Source organism: Abramis brama (genome assembly GCF_963993115.1).
Source record: "Abramis brama genome assembly, chromosome: 1".
NCBI classification, from domain to species: Eukaryota; Metazoa; Chordata; class Actinopteri; order Cypriniformes; family Leuciscidae; genus Abramis; species Abramis brama.
The window spans coordinates 69,680,835-69,697,776 of NC_139963.1; the positions used below are offsets into that span (position 1 = coordinate 69,680,835).

At 38.3% G+C, this 16,942-nt stretch overlaps 1 protein-coding gene across 1 annotated transcript; it reads right to left on the reverse strand.

The window, feature by feature from the left end:
- Positions 1-1,212: 1,212 nt before the first annotated feature.
- Positions 1,213-15,615, reverse strand: LOC311082294 (uncharacterized protein; the record flags this gene model as incomplete). The annotated part of the gene is made up of 2 exons (XM_084113041.1): positions 1,213-1,477; positions 14,840-15,615. 2 exons carry the CDS (start codon positions 15,613-15,615, stop codon positions 1,396-1,398), a joined length of 858 nt encoding a protein of 285 aa, XP_083969167.1. The 3' UTR covers positions 1,213-1,395.
- Between the last annotated feature and the right edge of the window lie 1,327 nt (positions 15,616-16,942).

The following is a 16,942-nucleotide window of genomic DNA, read 5'->3' on the forward strand; positions in this document are numbered from 1 at the left end:
ATCCTGTTATTTCAGTCTCATCTGATCGTCTCGCCACGTCTCGCTGTGTGGAGGAGCTTCGTCATGAGATTCAGTGTCATTCTAGTGGAGTAAATCAACTCTCTCTCTCTCAACATTCCTCTATTTTCATATAGAGTGGTGCAGGTATGACAAGACAGGGCAAAGTTCTTGTCACACCACTGAATGAAAGTATCTATTTCACTGTGGTAGGATGACAGGTCCATATCTCGAGGAGACTCAAAGGTTTTGTTCTTCAATCTGTTTTATTATAATTCCTCTATATGGAGGAACTAATGTTGTGCCTCATAAGACCACCGTGCTACATATATAAAGATACAGTACTGTGCAAAAGTCTTAAAAGCATGTTAATATCCCAGTCCCCCCAAGAAGTCTGACAACAGCCGGTACACTCTAAAAACTGCTGGGTTAAAAAATAACCCAACCTTAACCACACAGCTGGGTCACTATTGGACAGAACACGCGCTGGGTTGGTATGACCCAAGTGCTGGGTTTTACCATTTAACCCATATTTCTGGGTCATTCATTTGACCCAACCAGTGGGTGAAATTAACCCTCTTGCTGGGTTAAGTCTTACTCATGTGCTGGGTTATTTCTTGTCTCATTGCCTTAATAAAATTAGAAACAAATATTTGTTATATTATGAATGTAAAATAATTATTATCTCTGTAATACAATAAACCAGAGAGGCCACTGTATGATTTAAATCTAATTTTTTTTATTTTATACATTTCTTTAATACTTTTCTTTATCGAATACAAATGTTAATCAATGTAAAAGGTCTGACATGTCCCCCTCATTTCATTCCTGAGGCACAGAATGTGCAGCAATTCTCCAGTCATCTCATTTTGTAAATATTCAACCATGTTGGTCCTCACCTGTTGATTACACAAGTCAAGTCATCTTTATTTATATAGCGCTTTTTACAATACAGATTGTATCAAAGCAGCTTCATAGTGATACTGTAACATGAATATAATACAACAAAGTTTGTTTCTAGAAGAATATTGCATCATCATCCACATTAAGTAAGGCAGATCAATAATATTGTTGAATATTAAATGTCCCCAACTAGCAAGCCAAAAGCCAAGGCAACAGTGGCAAGGAACCAAAACTCCATCAGTGACAGAATGGACAAAAAAACCTTGGGAGAACACAGTCTCAGTCGCTCAGTTCTCCTCTGGCCAACGAGCGAACAGTGTATGATTATGATCCAGGCAGCATTACAGGTCAGAGGTCAGATTGAATCAGAACATTCAGAATATTTATCCAGTTTCATCTGGCTGGAAGTCGGAGTCATCACACCGGTATGGAGACGAGTTTGTTGAGGATCAGTCATGTCGATGAGGCCTTCACAGGGCTGATGAGGCTGGCCCTTCAGGGATGCGTCATGGATGGGTCCAGGCACAGGTCCACCTTCTGATCTGGATACGGCCTGGATCCGGCCGACTTCAGTAAACTTTAGAATGAACAGAAAGACAAACATTAGCATAGATGCCATTCTTCTTATTAAATAATGAGTACATCAGGTGTTATAGGAAAGCATCCCTGGTTTCAACTGACCTATGTTAAATGTTGACCTATGTTGACCTATGCTTTTTTTGTGGAAGTATCAATTTATTATTGAATATGCAATTAAAATTATTGCAAACATTACCAAATGACCAAATGTGAAAAACAAACAAAATGTGTATTCAGCATTTGCAAACTGAATTATAGTAATAGTAATAAAATAGTAATTTGGACAAATATTATCAACATTAAGGCATTAAAATAAAACATTATTTTATTAAAAGTAAAATATTACTGTAATGTTGAAAGTGTCTTTAACATTAAAACTCACAAACCCACAAAGCTGCTCGTTAATCTCCTGACTGGCAGCGCTGAAGATCGCCTCGTTTAGATGTTAACTTACACAATAAAATGAAAGATGACATGCATTATGATAGGGTAGGCTATCATGTAAGTTTACATTTTTTAAGTTTTAAATATTGACGATCATTCGTTCAACTAAACGGGTATACTTTTCTTCTCAAAACTGGCGCCTGTCCATTTATTTCTCCTTTCCTCAGTCGATGTTTATAAAGATTGCAAGTCATACATTTACTAAAAAAAAAAAACTAGGCTATATCAAGCTCTTGAAAGCCTTTTTTTTTTTTTTTTGGTCAGAAACGATGGTTCGAGACATTACAGAAGACACACGCAGACTGCTGGAACTTACCCCAGTCATTTCTTCTGACGAGTATTTCTAAAACTACGCCAGCAGAATTTTCACTCACAACTCACTAGCTAGCCTACATTAGAGACTCATTTCCCGCTGATTTTTCGTGCGAGCCCTGTGAGGGAAACTGCGCGTGTGGATTTCATACAAAACGCTTTTCTCACTTTTAAATACAACGTCCACAATGAATAGGCCTACGATAATTACATGATGAATTTAGAATTTAAACTGCATATTTCAAAAAGGCTGCTGATATAGCTGGTTTAATTTCAACTAAGGATTTAACGATGCGGCATATTGTCAAAAATTCTAACCGGCTAGCTGTGGCTAATTAATGTTTCACAGAATAAATACGTTACCCCTCACACTTCCATATCAAAGACTGTATGTTGAACAGTGAAATTAGCTTGCTGCTACCACCACAACTTATTAAAAATATAGGTAAACATCATATTAACTTACCATAAAACACTGCCTGCTCCGAGTGGCGTGCTCCTCGAGTCAGGTCAGAAGTGAAGAATCCAGAAAGTTCCGCAAAGAATGAAAAAAGTAACCAGTTGCTGGGTCAAAATAACCCAACCAGCGGTTTATTTGTGAATGACCCCCTTACAACTCATTTGACCCAGCATGAGCAACCCAATAATGTGTATACAGTACCCCAAACAACCCAACTTTTTGACCCAGCACAATCAACCCAACAATTTGTTTACAGAAACAACCCAGCATTTTTTTGAGTGTATGATCTGATCCCACCATCATCGAGTCCGTCTGTGATTACATGTTTAAGATGTAAACGTGTTTAAGATGCAAACGTGTTTAAGATGCAAACGTGTTTAAGATGCAAACGTGTTTAAGATGCAAACGTGTTTAAGATGTAAACGGGATGATTGCGCGACACTTACGTGAGACACTGTTGCCGTGTGTGCAAGTAGCAGAAACAACGAGGAATACCAGAGTAAATGTTGAAAACGTTTAATTTAAAAAGGTGTGAATGACGTTACAAAACATGAAAAATTATAAAATATAAAAGGAAAACAAAGCAAGAAAACAAGAGTGTCATCAAATCAATTAAATAATCAAAACATAAACCTCTAAATCTACCTATCAAAAGAAAAATGCAGAAACAAAACCTGAAATCTTCAGCGTATACGCCGCCTTAAATAAACTACGCTGTCTAAAAAAAACCCCAATAAATTCAATGCGTAGTGATCACTCTCCAACTAAATAACAGAAAACAATTCTAACTATCGTGGTCTTTAAAGATGGAATACACACACACACACACATTAAAGACATCTCTTTGACCTAGCATTCATAACACATTATAGACTTCTATAATTCAATGTTAGGCTGCATAGATTAGGCCAGCCGGAACTGGGAACACTTCCTATAAATCCTGATGTACTCGTTACATCATGAGAAGGATGGTGTCCATGCTTATATTAGTCTCTCTGTGTATCCCGAGGTTTACCACAGCCCGCGGGATCCAGATCTGATGAAGGACCTGCTCCTGGACGCGACGACAGCGCAGTCCTGAAGTGTCAGCTAGTCTCTCCCCTGTGAAGGCCTGTGAAAAAAACAAAAACAAGCATTTGACACAATCTGATTCCATATTGATTAAGTTGGGGCCTATCAGGTACAGTACATAAGAAAAAAATCTCTCAACTAACGCTGTAAAGTAAACCATATCCAGTTGGTACATCATTCTAATATTTAAGGTTAAAAATGATTTATTTGTAAGCTGCTTCTTTAAATCACACATAAGGAAGGTTATATACTGTTATAATACACTTTTAAAGGAACACTCCTCCATTTATTTAAAACAAACCTTTCCTACATTTAGACAGGTGGGCAAACGCATCTTTGTCTCAGTGCATGCATTGTTTTAGTTTGGCAGCGCTACCGCTAGCTTAGCATAATGAATAGAATCCTGTGTTGCCAGCTAGCATGTGATTTAAAAAAAAAAAAAAAAATTACTTCTTGTGGCCTACGTATTCACGAGTACAAATAGCAATGCAGATTAAGTTTTTGGGGCAGACCTGACCTGTTGAAAAGAGATGGTATTCATCCCTCCTGGGATGGTGCTGCTCTTCTAGTAATATGGCTCATAGTCTTAGAGCTCAAACATGACAATCTGGGGCTCAGGTCAGGAAACAGACAGACTGGCTAAACCGACCGTCTGCTAGCGGCCTCTCGTCACCAAGGTCAGATAAATCCCATCACATAGAGCCTCTTTCTCCTAGATATCATCATATAGAGACTGTGTCTGTTCCCCGAATTTAGGACATACAAAAAACGTTTAAACTCATCTAAGGTTAAAAATTTAATTGATGTTCAAAATATAAAAAACAGCTATAATACAGATGAGCAAATGCTAAAGCTTGGGTTGCTGAATATTTGATCCCTTACTCCTAAAGCACTCATTGTTAATGATATGATTTCAGATTATAATCTAGATGTGCCGTGTTTGACAGAAACCTGGCTAAAACCAAACGATTACATTACTTTAAATTTATGCATTTGGCAGACACTTTTATCTAAAGCTTTCAAGGTACACATTTTACATTTTGTCAGTTCTTGCTTTCCCTGGGAATCGAACCCATGACCTTGGCGTTGCTAGCGCCAACGCTCTACTGTTTGAGGTACAGGAAAGCCTAAATGAGCCCACAACGCAAGATTACTGTTATAAACATGAGCCTCGTCTAAAACGTCTAATATTTTCAAATCCACTAAGAAATCAAGTTTTAAATATAATTCTTTTGAAGTGTTGGTGCTTAATGTAAAAATATATAGTATAAATCACGTTTGAGATTTGTGCTGGCTATTGTATACAGGCCACCAGGTCACCATATAGACTTTAATCAAAGAATTTGCTGATTTTCTATCAGAATTAATATTGACTGCAGATAAAGTACTAATTGTTGGTGATTTTAATATACACATCGATAATGAAAAAGATTCATTGGGTTTGGCATTTAAAGACATTGTAAACTCAATTGAAGTTAGACAACACGTGTCAGGACCTACTCATCGTCATAATCATACTCTAGATCTAATATTATCACACGGAATAGATGTTGATGCCGTTGAAATTCTGCAGCAGAGTGATGACATCTCAGATCATTATCTAGTCTCGTGTAAACTTCATTTATAGTCCAGGCAAAATAGCGTTTTACGACAGACTAATTGTAAAAGAATTTTTTTCAGCATAGATCTTTTCTATGAGATGTCCAGAACAACATACTAAAAGTCCTAAGAAATCCTAGTTGAGGAAATATGTTAAATTCTCATCAATCCGAGATGTGTGCCAATAAGGCCAGGCAACAATACACCCCCAATGGGGCTATTTTTTTCCTTTACTCCTAACAAAATGAAACTTTACACAATGAAAGTACCCATGAAAAGTAACATTTTTTGTATTACAAGTTTCTTTGAAAATGAATTTTATTATGCAAATGAGCTATAGACTAATCGAATATGCCCAAAATACACCCAAATAGGCTTAATTTTTTTCTTTACTCCTAACACAATAAAACTTTACACAATGAAAGTACCCATGAAAAGTAACATTTTTTGTATTACAAGTTTCTTTGAAAATGAATTTTATTATGCAAATGAGCTATAGACTAATCGAATATGCCCAAAATACACCCAAATAGGCTTAATTTTTTTCTTTACTCCTAACACAATAAAACTTTACATTGTAAAAGTATACATGAAAAGTAACTTTTTTTGTATTAAAAGTTTCTTTTGAAATGAATTAGAATATGCACATGAGCGCCACACCTATTGAATATGTCCTAATTTGCATAGGCAGAAACACCATTATGACAAATACATCGGCCCAATATTCATCCAATCATCCTACTGCCAATGGGTGATGGCAATGCTGCTTTTAGACTGGCCTCTAACCTGAAAACTGCCTGGCTTGGTAGTACCTGCCAGGGGTATAACCCCCGCCGGTATAGTCTTCTGGGTCACGGAGGCACACAAGCCTCCCCACCACGACAAGCTAGCAACAACAGGGGAGGTTTCTTTCTGGTGTTTTTTATTTCATTTTAGATTTTTTTAGTTTTTCTTTAACTAAGTAGATATTGCTGTTGCTAGCTTCTCATAACACTGCAAAGCTACTTTACAAATGGTGGAAGTCTGATGTGTGGCCCGCCTGGTCTGAAATATTTGCTAACTACAAAAAGAGAAGCAGTTTTGGTGTCTGGCAAAATTATTGTAAAGCGCTGGAATGTCTGGAAAGTGTGTCTATCAGTCTTCTGTGTGAAAGTGAATCGTTTAGTTGGTAAGAATGACTTCTGCCTGTAATCTTACCAACAATACCAATCATTTGTAAATCTACCAGCCCAAAATTTAATCTCACCATGTTACTAATGACTAAAATGGCTATTCTAACTTTCTTCTGATGTTATCTGTGTGGGAATGTCATTAGGTAAGGCTTGTTCGCAAAAAGAAAAAAAAGAATTTAGAAAGCAACTGGAGGCAAGATTGTGCAATTAATTCTTAAAGGTAGGGTAGGTAGGATTTTCTAAAAAACTTTTTTTCAAATTTGTTTAAACTGTCTTTATATACCAATACATAATTAAAATGTAAGTGCTCTGAAAAAGAGAGTATAAAAATCGAGTGACTGTAGACCTTTTAATCTGCAATAAACACAGCTCATTATTTCCATCCGGGACGAAACAATTGATTGGTTTGGGCGACTGTCACTCTCTCGCAACCATAGCAAACACCCCTGTTACAAGATCTGCCCATATGCGTGCACCCGACACCGTTTGATTTGAGGAGTGAAGATACACATTAAATGGCTTTCCTGAGGTAAATGTAACGTTATGTGACATAATTGTTCTCCTGCTGTTATACTGACCTCTTTCCGTGGTTGAAAAGCACTAATTGGTCGATATTATGTATACTTTCGGTAAGTTATACTGCATCTTTAAATAAAAAAGTAACAGATGATCGGTTCACGTGCACTTGAACTGAGGCGCTCAGCGATCTGTCACGTCACATTTACAAGCGCGTATTTTTGTCTGAATTTCGAATAAAATTGACAGAATCTAAGAGCTGAGAATTAGTTTAATATTAAAAGTACCTCTTTGCTCCGCAATTTTTCTGTGCGTGAGAAAATGGATGTGTGGCGTGAGAGCGTGTGAAAATTGTCAATTGCGTGAGTCTCACGCTCAATGCGTTGGCAGCCCTGCTCCTACGTACGGTCGCATTGTAAACAGTGGGGCGGTACTTCTGCCGGTGCCGGCTTGACCTTTCAACGTGATAACGTAGTTCCCTGTCCGTTTGTTGATCAGCTCAATCCGAACTATTGAAGTTAAAAAGTCTACAAATTATAAAAAAAAATTTTTTAAATGACCTATCGTTTTCATTTTGGGGTGAACTAATCCTTTAAATTTATCGTGTATATGCATAGGTTAATTTACTGCATGGACTGGAATGTGTTAGTTATTTGGCCCCTGTTTTTTCTACTTGTGACTTTATGGTATCTTGGCCATACAGTAAGTCAATTAGGCCTAGTGTTGAGCTCATTTGCATATTTAAAATAGATTTTTCAAAGAAACTTGTAAAACAAAAATGTTACTTTTCATGTATACTTTCACTGTGTGAGGTTTGATTGTGATAGGAGTAAAGGAAAAAATAAGTCCATTAGGGTGTATTCTGGACATATTCGATTAGTATGTTGCTCATTTGCATATTCAAATTCATTTTCAAAGAAACTTCTAATACAAAATGGTTTACTTTTCTTGTAGACTTTCATTGTGTAAAGTTTTTTTGTGGTAGGAGTAAAGGAAAAAATTAAGCCTATATGCGGGTATATTTAGCCTATATTCGATTAGTCTATAGCTCATTTGCATATTTAAATTCATTTTCAAAGAAACTTGTAATACAAATTTTTTTTACTTTTCATGGGTACTTTCATTGTGTAAAGTTTCATTTTGTTAGGAGTAAAGGAAAAAAATAGCCCCATTGGGGGTGTATTGTTGCCTGGCCTTATTGGCACACATCTCGGATTGATGAGAATTTAACATATTTCCTCAACTAGGATTTCTTAGGACTTTTAGTATGTTGTTCTGGACACCTCATAGAAATGATCTATGCTGGAAAAAATTATTTTACAATTTATTCTATTTTTGGCTCCAAAATGAGTTACTTTGCCTGGACTATTAGCCAAGGCTGCAAAGCCGACTCAGAGTTATAAATATATGAGACCTATCACTTCTGCCACTAAAGATTGCTTTATCAATAATCTTCCTGATCAGTTTCATCATCTCAGCATCCCGGATAACTTAGAAGAACTAGATATTGTGACAGAAACTCTTAACTCTCTCTTTTCCAGCACTTTAGACACAGTTGCTCCGTTGCGCTTAAAGAAGATTAAAGAAAATAATCCAACGCCGTGGTACAACGAGCACACTCAGGCCCTTAAGAGAGCAGCCAGAGAGATGGAGCGCAAAACTAGAAAACAAAAGAAAACAAAACTAGAGGTATTTCGCATTTCATGGAAAGACAGTTCAATTGCATACAGAGAGGCTTTAAAAGCTGCTAGATCTGCTTATTTTTCAACCCTATTGATGTGAGGCTACGCTCTAAAACCAGATGCTGGGAATGGCTGTCAGTAAAACAGAATGCTAAGATTAACCCCATAGATCCTCTTCTTAATATCATTAATTCGTCTTTGTCACTAGGATACGTACCAAAAAAACTTTAAGCTGGCTATGATTAAACCGCTTGTTAAAAAAACGCAACTGGATCCTACAGAATTAGTCAATTACAGGCCGATCTCAAATCTACCTTTTCTGTCAAAGATATTAGAAAAAGCAAACCTAACGAAACTTACCAATTTACAAAATTAACAGAATGCATAGCTGATATAAAAAAATTGGATGACTAGTAATTTCCTACTTCTAAATTCTGAAAAAAAACCCCCAAAAAAACAAATTTTAATTATTGGACAAAAAAACTTGCATCATAAGAAGAATGGCATCTAAGCTAATTTTAGTGTCTCTGTTTATCCCAAGGTTTTCTGCAGCCTGCCGGATTCAGGTCGTATCCAGATCTGACGAAAGAAATTCGTATCCAGATCTGATGAAGGACCAACCGATGACAACGCAGTGCTGAAGTGCCAGCTAGTCTCTCCCTATGGAGGATCCCTTCACTCTACAGATAAATCGTCGTTGGGAAAACTCAATTTGCGTACCTACCCCGAAGTGACAAAATAAAATAAAATTCTGTATCAAAATTTATCAGGAAAGACCAGTACTTTGTTTAGGCTTGGTTTGTAGGGAATTCCAAACCTGCACACATATATTCAAATGCACATAACTATAGAACCAATTCTTAATGTGCATGTGAACGCCATCAGCGTTTCTCACAGGTTCGCGTTTAAAATTGAACTAAGTAACTTTTTTACCCTAACCGAACAGCTTCTGAGTCGGGAGGGATCAGGTCGTGAGTGCAGAGACGGCTCTGCGTGAGTGGTATTTACGACAGTAACGTCACAGGCAAAGCACTTACTTGGGCGCAGAGATATTACGCAACACCTGAAAACTTCCGTCAACATACCGGCGTGAAAAGTAGCCAGCTATATTTCCTACAGTAGACATAGTGAATTGCGATGAACATGGCAGATTTTGTGAGAGACAAAGAGGGTGACTTCTAGACAATCAAGATCCAGAACCATACCTCTATGAACCAGAGTTTGAGAAGAGGAGCTGCGCGCTTTGGAAATAGATCGACAGGAGGAGGAGGTTGCGATCGCTCAACAGCCTGAGGACGTGAGGATGAGAGCCAACATGAACTGGTGATGTGAGTGTGGGGGAATATGCCAACCTATGCCGACTGAAATCTTTGTGCTGTGGCGATTGGGACAAGGTACTGTCGTCGATGACCAGACTCAACGTGTGGGGATTTCAGGTGTTGCGTGACATCTCTGGTCATAAGGTCATACACACTTAGGATGACTTTAGAGTGAGTAAATCATGGGCTATTTTTCCTTTTTGGGTGAACTATCTGTCAGCGCTGTGTAGTAATGTTGTTGCGTGATCGAGATCGGCTCATGAGTAAACCGCTGTCTAGTATTGCTCCGAGCTGATAAACTGTTTGCTCTGGACAGCTCAGACGAGTAGCGTGGTTTCATTCTGCTTTCGTTTTCTTTGTGATGTTTCTCGTATGCGGCAGAAATGGCAGCTCTCTCTTATAAAAAGTTCGCAAAATGTGACCATTTAGTCTCAGTCTAGAGCCCTGTATAGTGCTGCATTTCTGCTTTACATGAGCGCCACCTACTGTCAGAGAGCGAATTTGTGTTTTTTTGCATGGATTTGAACTGACAAATTAGACATTCCTGTTGGTTGAAAACAAGTTAACCCTCTGGGGTTGGCAAATGCGCCCGTGCGTTTTGCTGGATTTTCTTCACATTGTAGTACAATAAACTTAAATTACTCCGTCATTTATGGTCATACAGGAAAAAGAAATGAAAAAAATAATCTGTGAGATGTCTACTTTTGTATGTGTCCACTTACAATCAAATACAAACATTGTGCTTTTGTAAAATACAGAAAATAAACAGGGCCTTCTCTTTCTGCCTCTCCTTCTCGCTGAACTTTTGAGCACGTCTATAAACGGAAACAAAACTCAGCGAATACTTGTCACGCATTTATGAGCCATATATCTTTATAAACATTTAAGTGTGTACCTTTTAAATGATCGCATTCAAACTGAAAACAAATATTCTCTGCTTAAATAATTTGTATAAAACCAACAAGATGTCCAGTTTCTCAAGCGCTTGCTCATTATTTTTAATTTGACCCCGCCCACGCGTGCAAAAGAGATTGACATGCAAATCTTCACATGGAACGCGAATGCGCTCGTTACCTCAAAAACAAAACACCACACTTCATCAGTCTCTGCTTTTCGTTGAGTTTGGAAGACACTCTGTGAGCTTACATTGGATTTACCTCAGAAGAAGAAGAATGCGGTTTGAAGACAAGATGTAAGGTAAGAAATTCTTAATTATATTAGTTAATGTTATTGTTGCATAAACTTCACATTGCAGTTAAACTGTTGCTAGATAAATTGTACATATAATATTTAGACCCGTGTTTACTGTTAAACACCGTTTGTGGATATCTGCTCAAACATGGATATGTACAGCCTAATATGGTAACCATAATGTTTCATATTTTGCAGCGTGCTGTGCGTTTGATTGTTTCATATTCAAAATGGGCTGTGCGTTTGCAAAGCAAAATGCACCAAACATTAGGCTTTACTCCAATCTCATTTCATATCATCATAACAAATGGAAACATTTGTCTCTGTACATGAACATGGTAAAGAGAAAATCAAACACCTTGGAAATGAAAGGTATGTACAATGCTTTTAGGAATAGCTCAAAGGTCTCTGTCTTTGGATCATTGTTTTCAATAGTATGCTTTTTTGTCATTTGTTGTGTATCTCTGGATTATGTTGTGTTGTAAATAAATCCAAACAATCAAAAAGCCATTCTTTTTTAAATCTCCTCATTCTTTGTGCAAGGTTGCTCAGAATGACAGGACCTGATAGCTCGGCCATTAGGGAGTGTCTTTGTCTTTCTCAGGTGTGAAAATCCATCAATATTCAGGATGTTTATATTGTCTTCTCTGAATGAGCAGTCAGGGTGATTTTCACATAGTTTTGGAGCAAATATTCTAGGCTACATGATACAATTTTCAAAAGTCTTGTGAAGAAATAATCAGTATGGGATTAATGGCCTTATTTCAGTGACATTGTTTTTTGTATTTTCACAAACCACGCATAAATGTCATTATCTCAAAACTACAAACTTTTACATACATGCTGCTGACATATAATTGTAGCAGAGTTTGTGCTGAATACAGTGTTATCAGACTTTAGCCATGAAAATGTCACAAGTAACAGAAATAAGCACAAATGTCAGAGCATGTCAGAACACCTCCAGGGCCAGAAAACACCTCAGACCCCAGAGGGTTAATAGATATCAAACAATCAACAAAATGCCCTGTCCTCACCACACACCAGCTATAGGTAGGGTGACCAGATTTCTCATTGTGGAATACGGGACGGACACAGAACCCACAGACCCACAACACTTATTGCACACATACCAGTATTTACACTTAATAATATTGTTAGCGATGTAAAAAAGTAAATGTAGACTTACATAAAATTGCAGATTAGTGGGAACAAGATGGTGCAACAGCATCATTTACTGTTGCCGTTTTGTATTTTTCACTGGAACCAAATTTTGCCAGCGTGCGCTTGTCTTTCAAGAGTTTATCATAAAATGCGGAGCAGTCAAGTCCGAAATTAATTCGTACGAAAAGCATTGCCTTCATTGTTGTTACACTCAGTCGAGATTTTTCATCTGTCCATGATGCATTCATTAATGAGAACACACGCTCCACAGGTGCAGATGTACCAGGCAGGCATAAAACAAACTCCACAGTCAAAGATAAGACTGCAAAGTTGAGTGACTCGCTCCCCATCTCACTAAATACGTCTGTCCATTTATCAGACACAGCCACCTCGTTTTTGTTCCACTCAGTGAGGTGACAAGTGACAATGTTTTTGGCACAGGCCCACTCATCAAAGAGCATAGTTTCGTCAACCGATGTGAGAGCAGGGATTCTTGAGTAGAATTGGCTGAGGCTGCTCTGAATGTCTCTCCATTCTGGAACACTTCTCAGTAGGACCCACTCTAGTTCTTTTGTATTCTCCAGTGAGCAGCTTCAATTATCAAGGTAATCCACTGATGCTGAGTAAAAGCTTCTCACTGCACAATAAAAATCATCAGCTTTTATGTCACCAGCTTCAACAAGGGTGTCTAACTGTGTTTTGATGTCAGAGGGAATAAATGATTCCTCCAGCCTGGCCTGCAAGACATTTCTCAGATCATATATGTGCAAAGCCACTTCTGTGGCAGATATATTGTCTTGCTCTACTGTCTCCAGTGCACGATGGAAAGCTGCAGTTTGCTTAAGTGCTAATCCAAGCCAAAGTTTTGTGCAAGGGTTGCTGAATGTGTCTCTTAGAAACTTTGGCCACTTTTCCTGAGAAAGAAAGTATGCACATAGACCGGCAAAAAGGTGCAGAATTCGTTCAAGAGATGGACCAAGAGAGAGGAAACGTGTGCTACCATGCTGCAGTAATTTCTGATAGTCCAGCTGTACAAAGTCACAAAACTCCTTGAGCTCCTTTACGCGCACTGTATAGATATGAAAGTATTTGTATACCTTCACAGCAAAACAGTCCAAATCAATCGGTAAGCAATCCACTGCTGTTTGCAGGGTATTGTGGATGATGTGTGCACTACAGCCAATGCCCAGAATATCCCTTCCTAGCTGCATTTGCAGCTTTCTCCAGATGTTGCCTTTACCAGCTCTTTTAACACCGCCAAAGTTTGTGTTAGTGTTATCAGCACAAAGTGCAACTATTTTCTGAGCTAGGCCATGTTTTTCAATGACATGGGAAATGTAGGCAGTTTGAAAATCTGATGTCTCACCTGGCAGAGATGAAAATTCTATTATCTTGACCTTTACTCCCTCTAGTGGCTTGAAGTATCGCACAAGCACAGGGAACAATTTAATGTCTTTGTGGTTGGATGCATACACAGTTAATGTGACAAATGAGCACTTGTCCAAATCATGCTGCACTTCTTCCTCTGACAAAGGACCAAGAACGTTGCATATTATAGCCTCAGATTTAGAGCGAGCTGAAGAAAATTTCGGATCATACAATTTCTTAATCATTTTTGCAGTGCAGTCAGCTGACTGAAAACTATGGCCATGAATAACAGAATGGTATGCAAAAAGTCCTTCACTTGCATGTACTTTATCAGATTCGCAACTCTGCTTCACAAAAAATTCGCTGAGTAGCACACTTACTTTTAGCAGCGTCCATGTGCTTTTTTGTGTGCATATGCTGTGTAATGTCGGCTCGGCCTCCGTGAGCAATGGAAAAGCGAGCCCCGCAAATGTCACATCTTAATTTGCTTGCCTCTGATTGTGACTTTCTTTTGAGAAATTTAAACTCTTTCTGAAGATCATCATTAAATGTACAGGAACGCTTCTTTGACATCTTTGCACTTGAATGAGTCAAATAAGCTTATCCGTGGTCTTGTCTCGTATACATTACACTTAACTGTGACGTCGGATTCCGCCTTCACTCAAGTTGAGATTGATAGAGGGAATTGTGATTGGATTGTCCTTCTGCCTTCTCTTATTGGATGGAATTTTTTTTCCCCTCTAAAATATGCTATGAGGTGATTTGCTAGTTTTATTAGGCTATTCCGTATGAGAGGAGTACTCATGCTATCACTCAGAAGAAAAAAATAAAATAATAATAATAATATATATTAACAATGAAATACGGGACAAAACATGCTTTTTTCATAATAAGTCGGGACACTAAAATTAGAGTTGAAATACGGGACTGTCCCGGGAAAAACGGGACGTCTGGTCATCCTAGCTATAGGTGGAGAGGAGAGATTTGGCTAGCCTATAGGGTGATGTGTGTCTAAGTTACACAGAAGAGACTTTGTTGCTCAGCACATGAAAATAAACTACTTACCGTGATCTCAGACTGAGGTGATGTGGTTTCTCCACTGCATGGATCTTCATGTGTCGCTTCAGGTGACTTTTATCAGAGAAATTCGTTCCACACTGATCACACGTGTGCGGCTTCTCTCCAGTGTGGATCCTCTCATGTCTTTTCAGAGATGATGACCGACTGAATCTCTTGTCACAGTGTGAACACTTGTAAGGTTTTTCTCCAGTGTGGATCCTCTCATGTGTTTTCAGAGATGATGAGTCACTGAATCTCTTGTCACAGTGTGAACACTTGTAAGGTTTTTCTCCAGTGTGGATCCTCTCATGTTTTTTCAGATCTGCTGACAGACTGAATCTCTTGTCACAGTGTGAACACTTGTAAGGTTTTTCTCCAGTATGGATCCTCTCATGTGTTTTCAGAGATGCTGACAGACTGAATCTCTTGTCACAGTGTGAACACTTGTAAGGTTTTTCTCCAGTGTGGATCCTCTCATGCGTTTTCAGAGATGATGAGTCACTGAATCTCTTGTCACAGTGTGAACACTTGTAAGGTTTTTCTCCAGTGTGGATCCTCTCATGTTTTTTCAGATCTGCTGACAGACTGAATCTCTTGTCACAGTGTGAACACTTGTAAGGTTTTTCTCCAGTGTGGATCATCTCATGTGTTTTCAGAGATGATGATCGACTGAATCTCTTGTCACAGTGTGAACACTTGTAAGGTTTTTCTCCAGTGTGAATTCTCTGGTGCCGTTTTAAACAGTTCGCTGTAGTAAAAGTCTTCTCACACTCAAAGCACATGTACTCTCTCACACCAGTGTGAGTTTTCTCATGCTTATGTAAATTAGACAGCAGTGAAAAACTCTTTCCACACACAGAACATGAATACGGCTTCTCCTTGGTATGAACTGTCAGGTGTGTCTTCAGGTTTGATGCACTAAAAAATGTTTTGCCGCACTGATCACATGAGAACGGCTTCACTCCGGTGTGGATCCTCATGTGATTCTTAAGATTACTTTTGCATGAGAATCTCTTTTCACACTGATCACACATGAATGGCTTCTCTCCCGTGTGGATCCTCATGTGAACATCAAGTTGATTTTTGTTAGTGAAACAATTCCCACATTGATCACACGTGTGCGGCTTCTCTCCAGTGTGGATCCTCTCATGTGTTTTCAGAGATGATGACTGACTGAATCTCTTGTCGCAGTGTGAACACATGTAAGGTTTTTCTCCAGTGTGAATTTTCTGGTGCCGTTTTAAACGGTCCGCTGTAATAAAAGTCTTCTCACACTCAAAGCACATGTACTCTCTCACACCAGTGTGAGTTTTCTGATGTGTGTGTAAATATTGCAGCAGTGAAAAACTCTTTCCACACACAGAACATGAATGCGGCTTCTCCTTCGTATGAACTGTCAGGTGTTTCTTTAGGTGTGATGCCCTAAGAAATGTTTTGCCGCAGTGATCACATGAGAACGGCTTCACTCCAGTGTGAATTCTCATGTGTTCTTTAAGATGTTGTTTGTATGTGAAACTCTTCCCGCATTGATCACATGTGAACGGCTTCTCTCCCGTGTGAACTCTCATGTGAATCTCAAGACTTTGTTTAGTTGTGAGACTTATTCCACACTGAGTGCAGGTGAAAGATTTCTTGGCTATTTTCTTTAAAAAAATATTTTTAGTCTCTGAGCGACTCAATGGTTTTCCTTCAGGATTGACATGATGTTCCTCCTTTACTTCACTCAGTTCTTCACTCTCCTCCTTCACTTCACTCAGTTCTTCAATCTCCTCCTTCACTTCCATCAGGTCTGAAATCAAAAGAGAAAATTATTAATTTGATTTACAGTACATCAAAATAATTCAAAGAGAGAAATATAAAGTGAAAGGACATGCAAGTGAGCCCTGATGTAATAGTAGAAAGTAGACAACTGCTATAAAATACTGTTTTTGAAACTTTCCAAAAATGAGGAACATTTATCTTCCAATTATTATTTTTAAAACATTATAGGCACGAATCCCATGTTTCTTTAGCAAGAACTATCACATATATTTGGTAAATGACACAATTATCTAACATGATATTAACCCTCTGGAGTCTGAGCGGTTTTCTGGGCCCTTGAGATGTTCT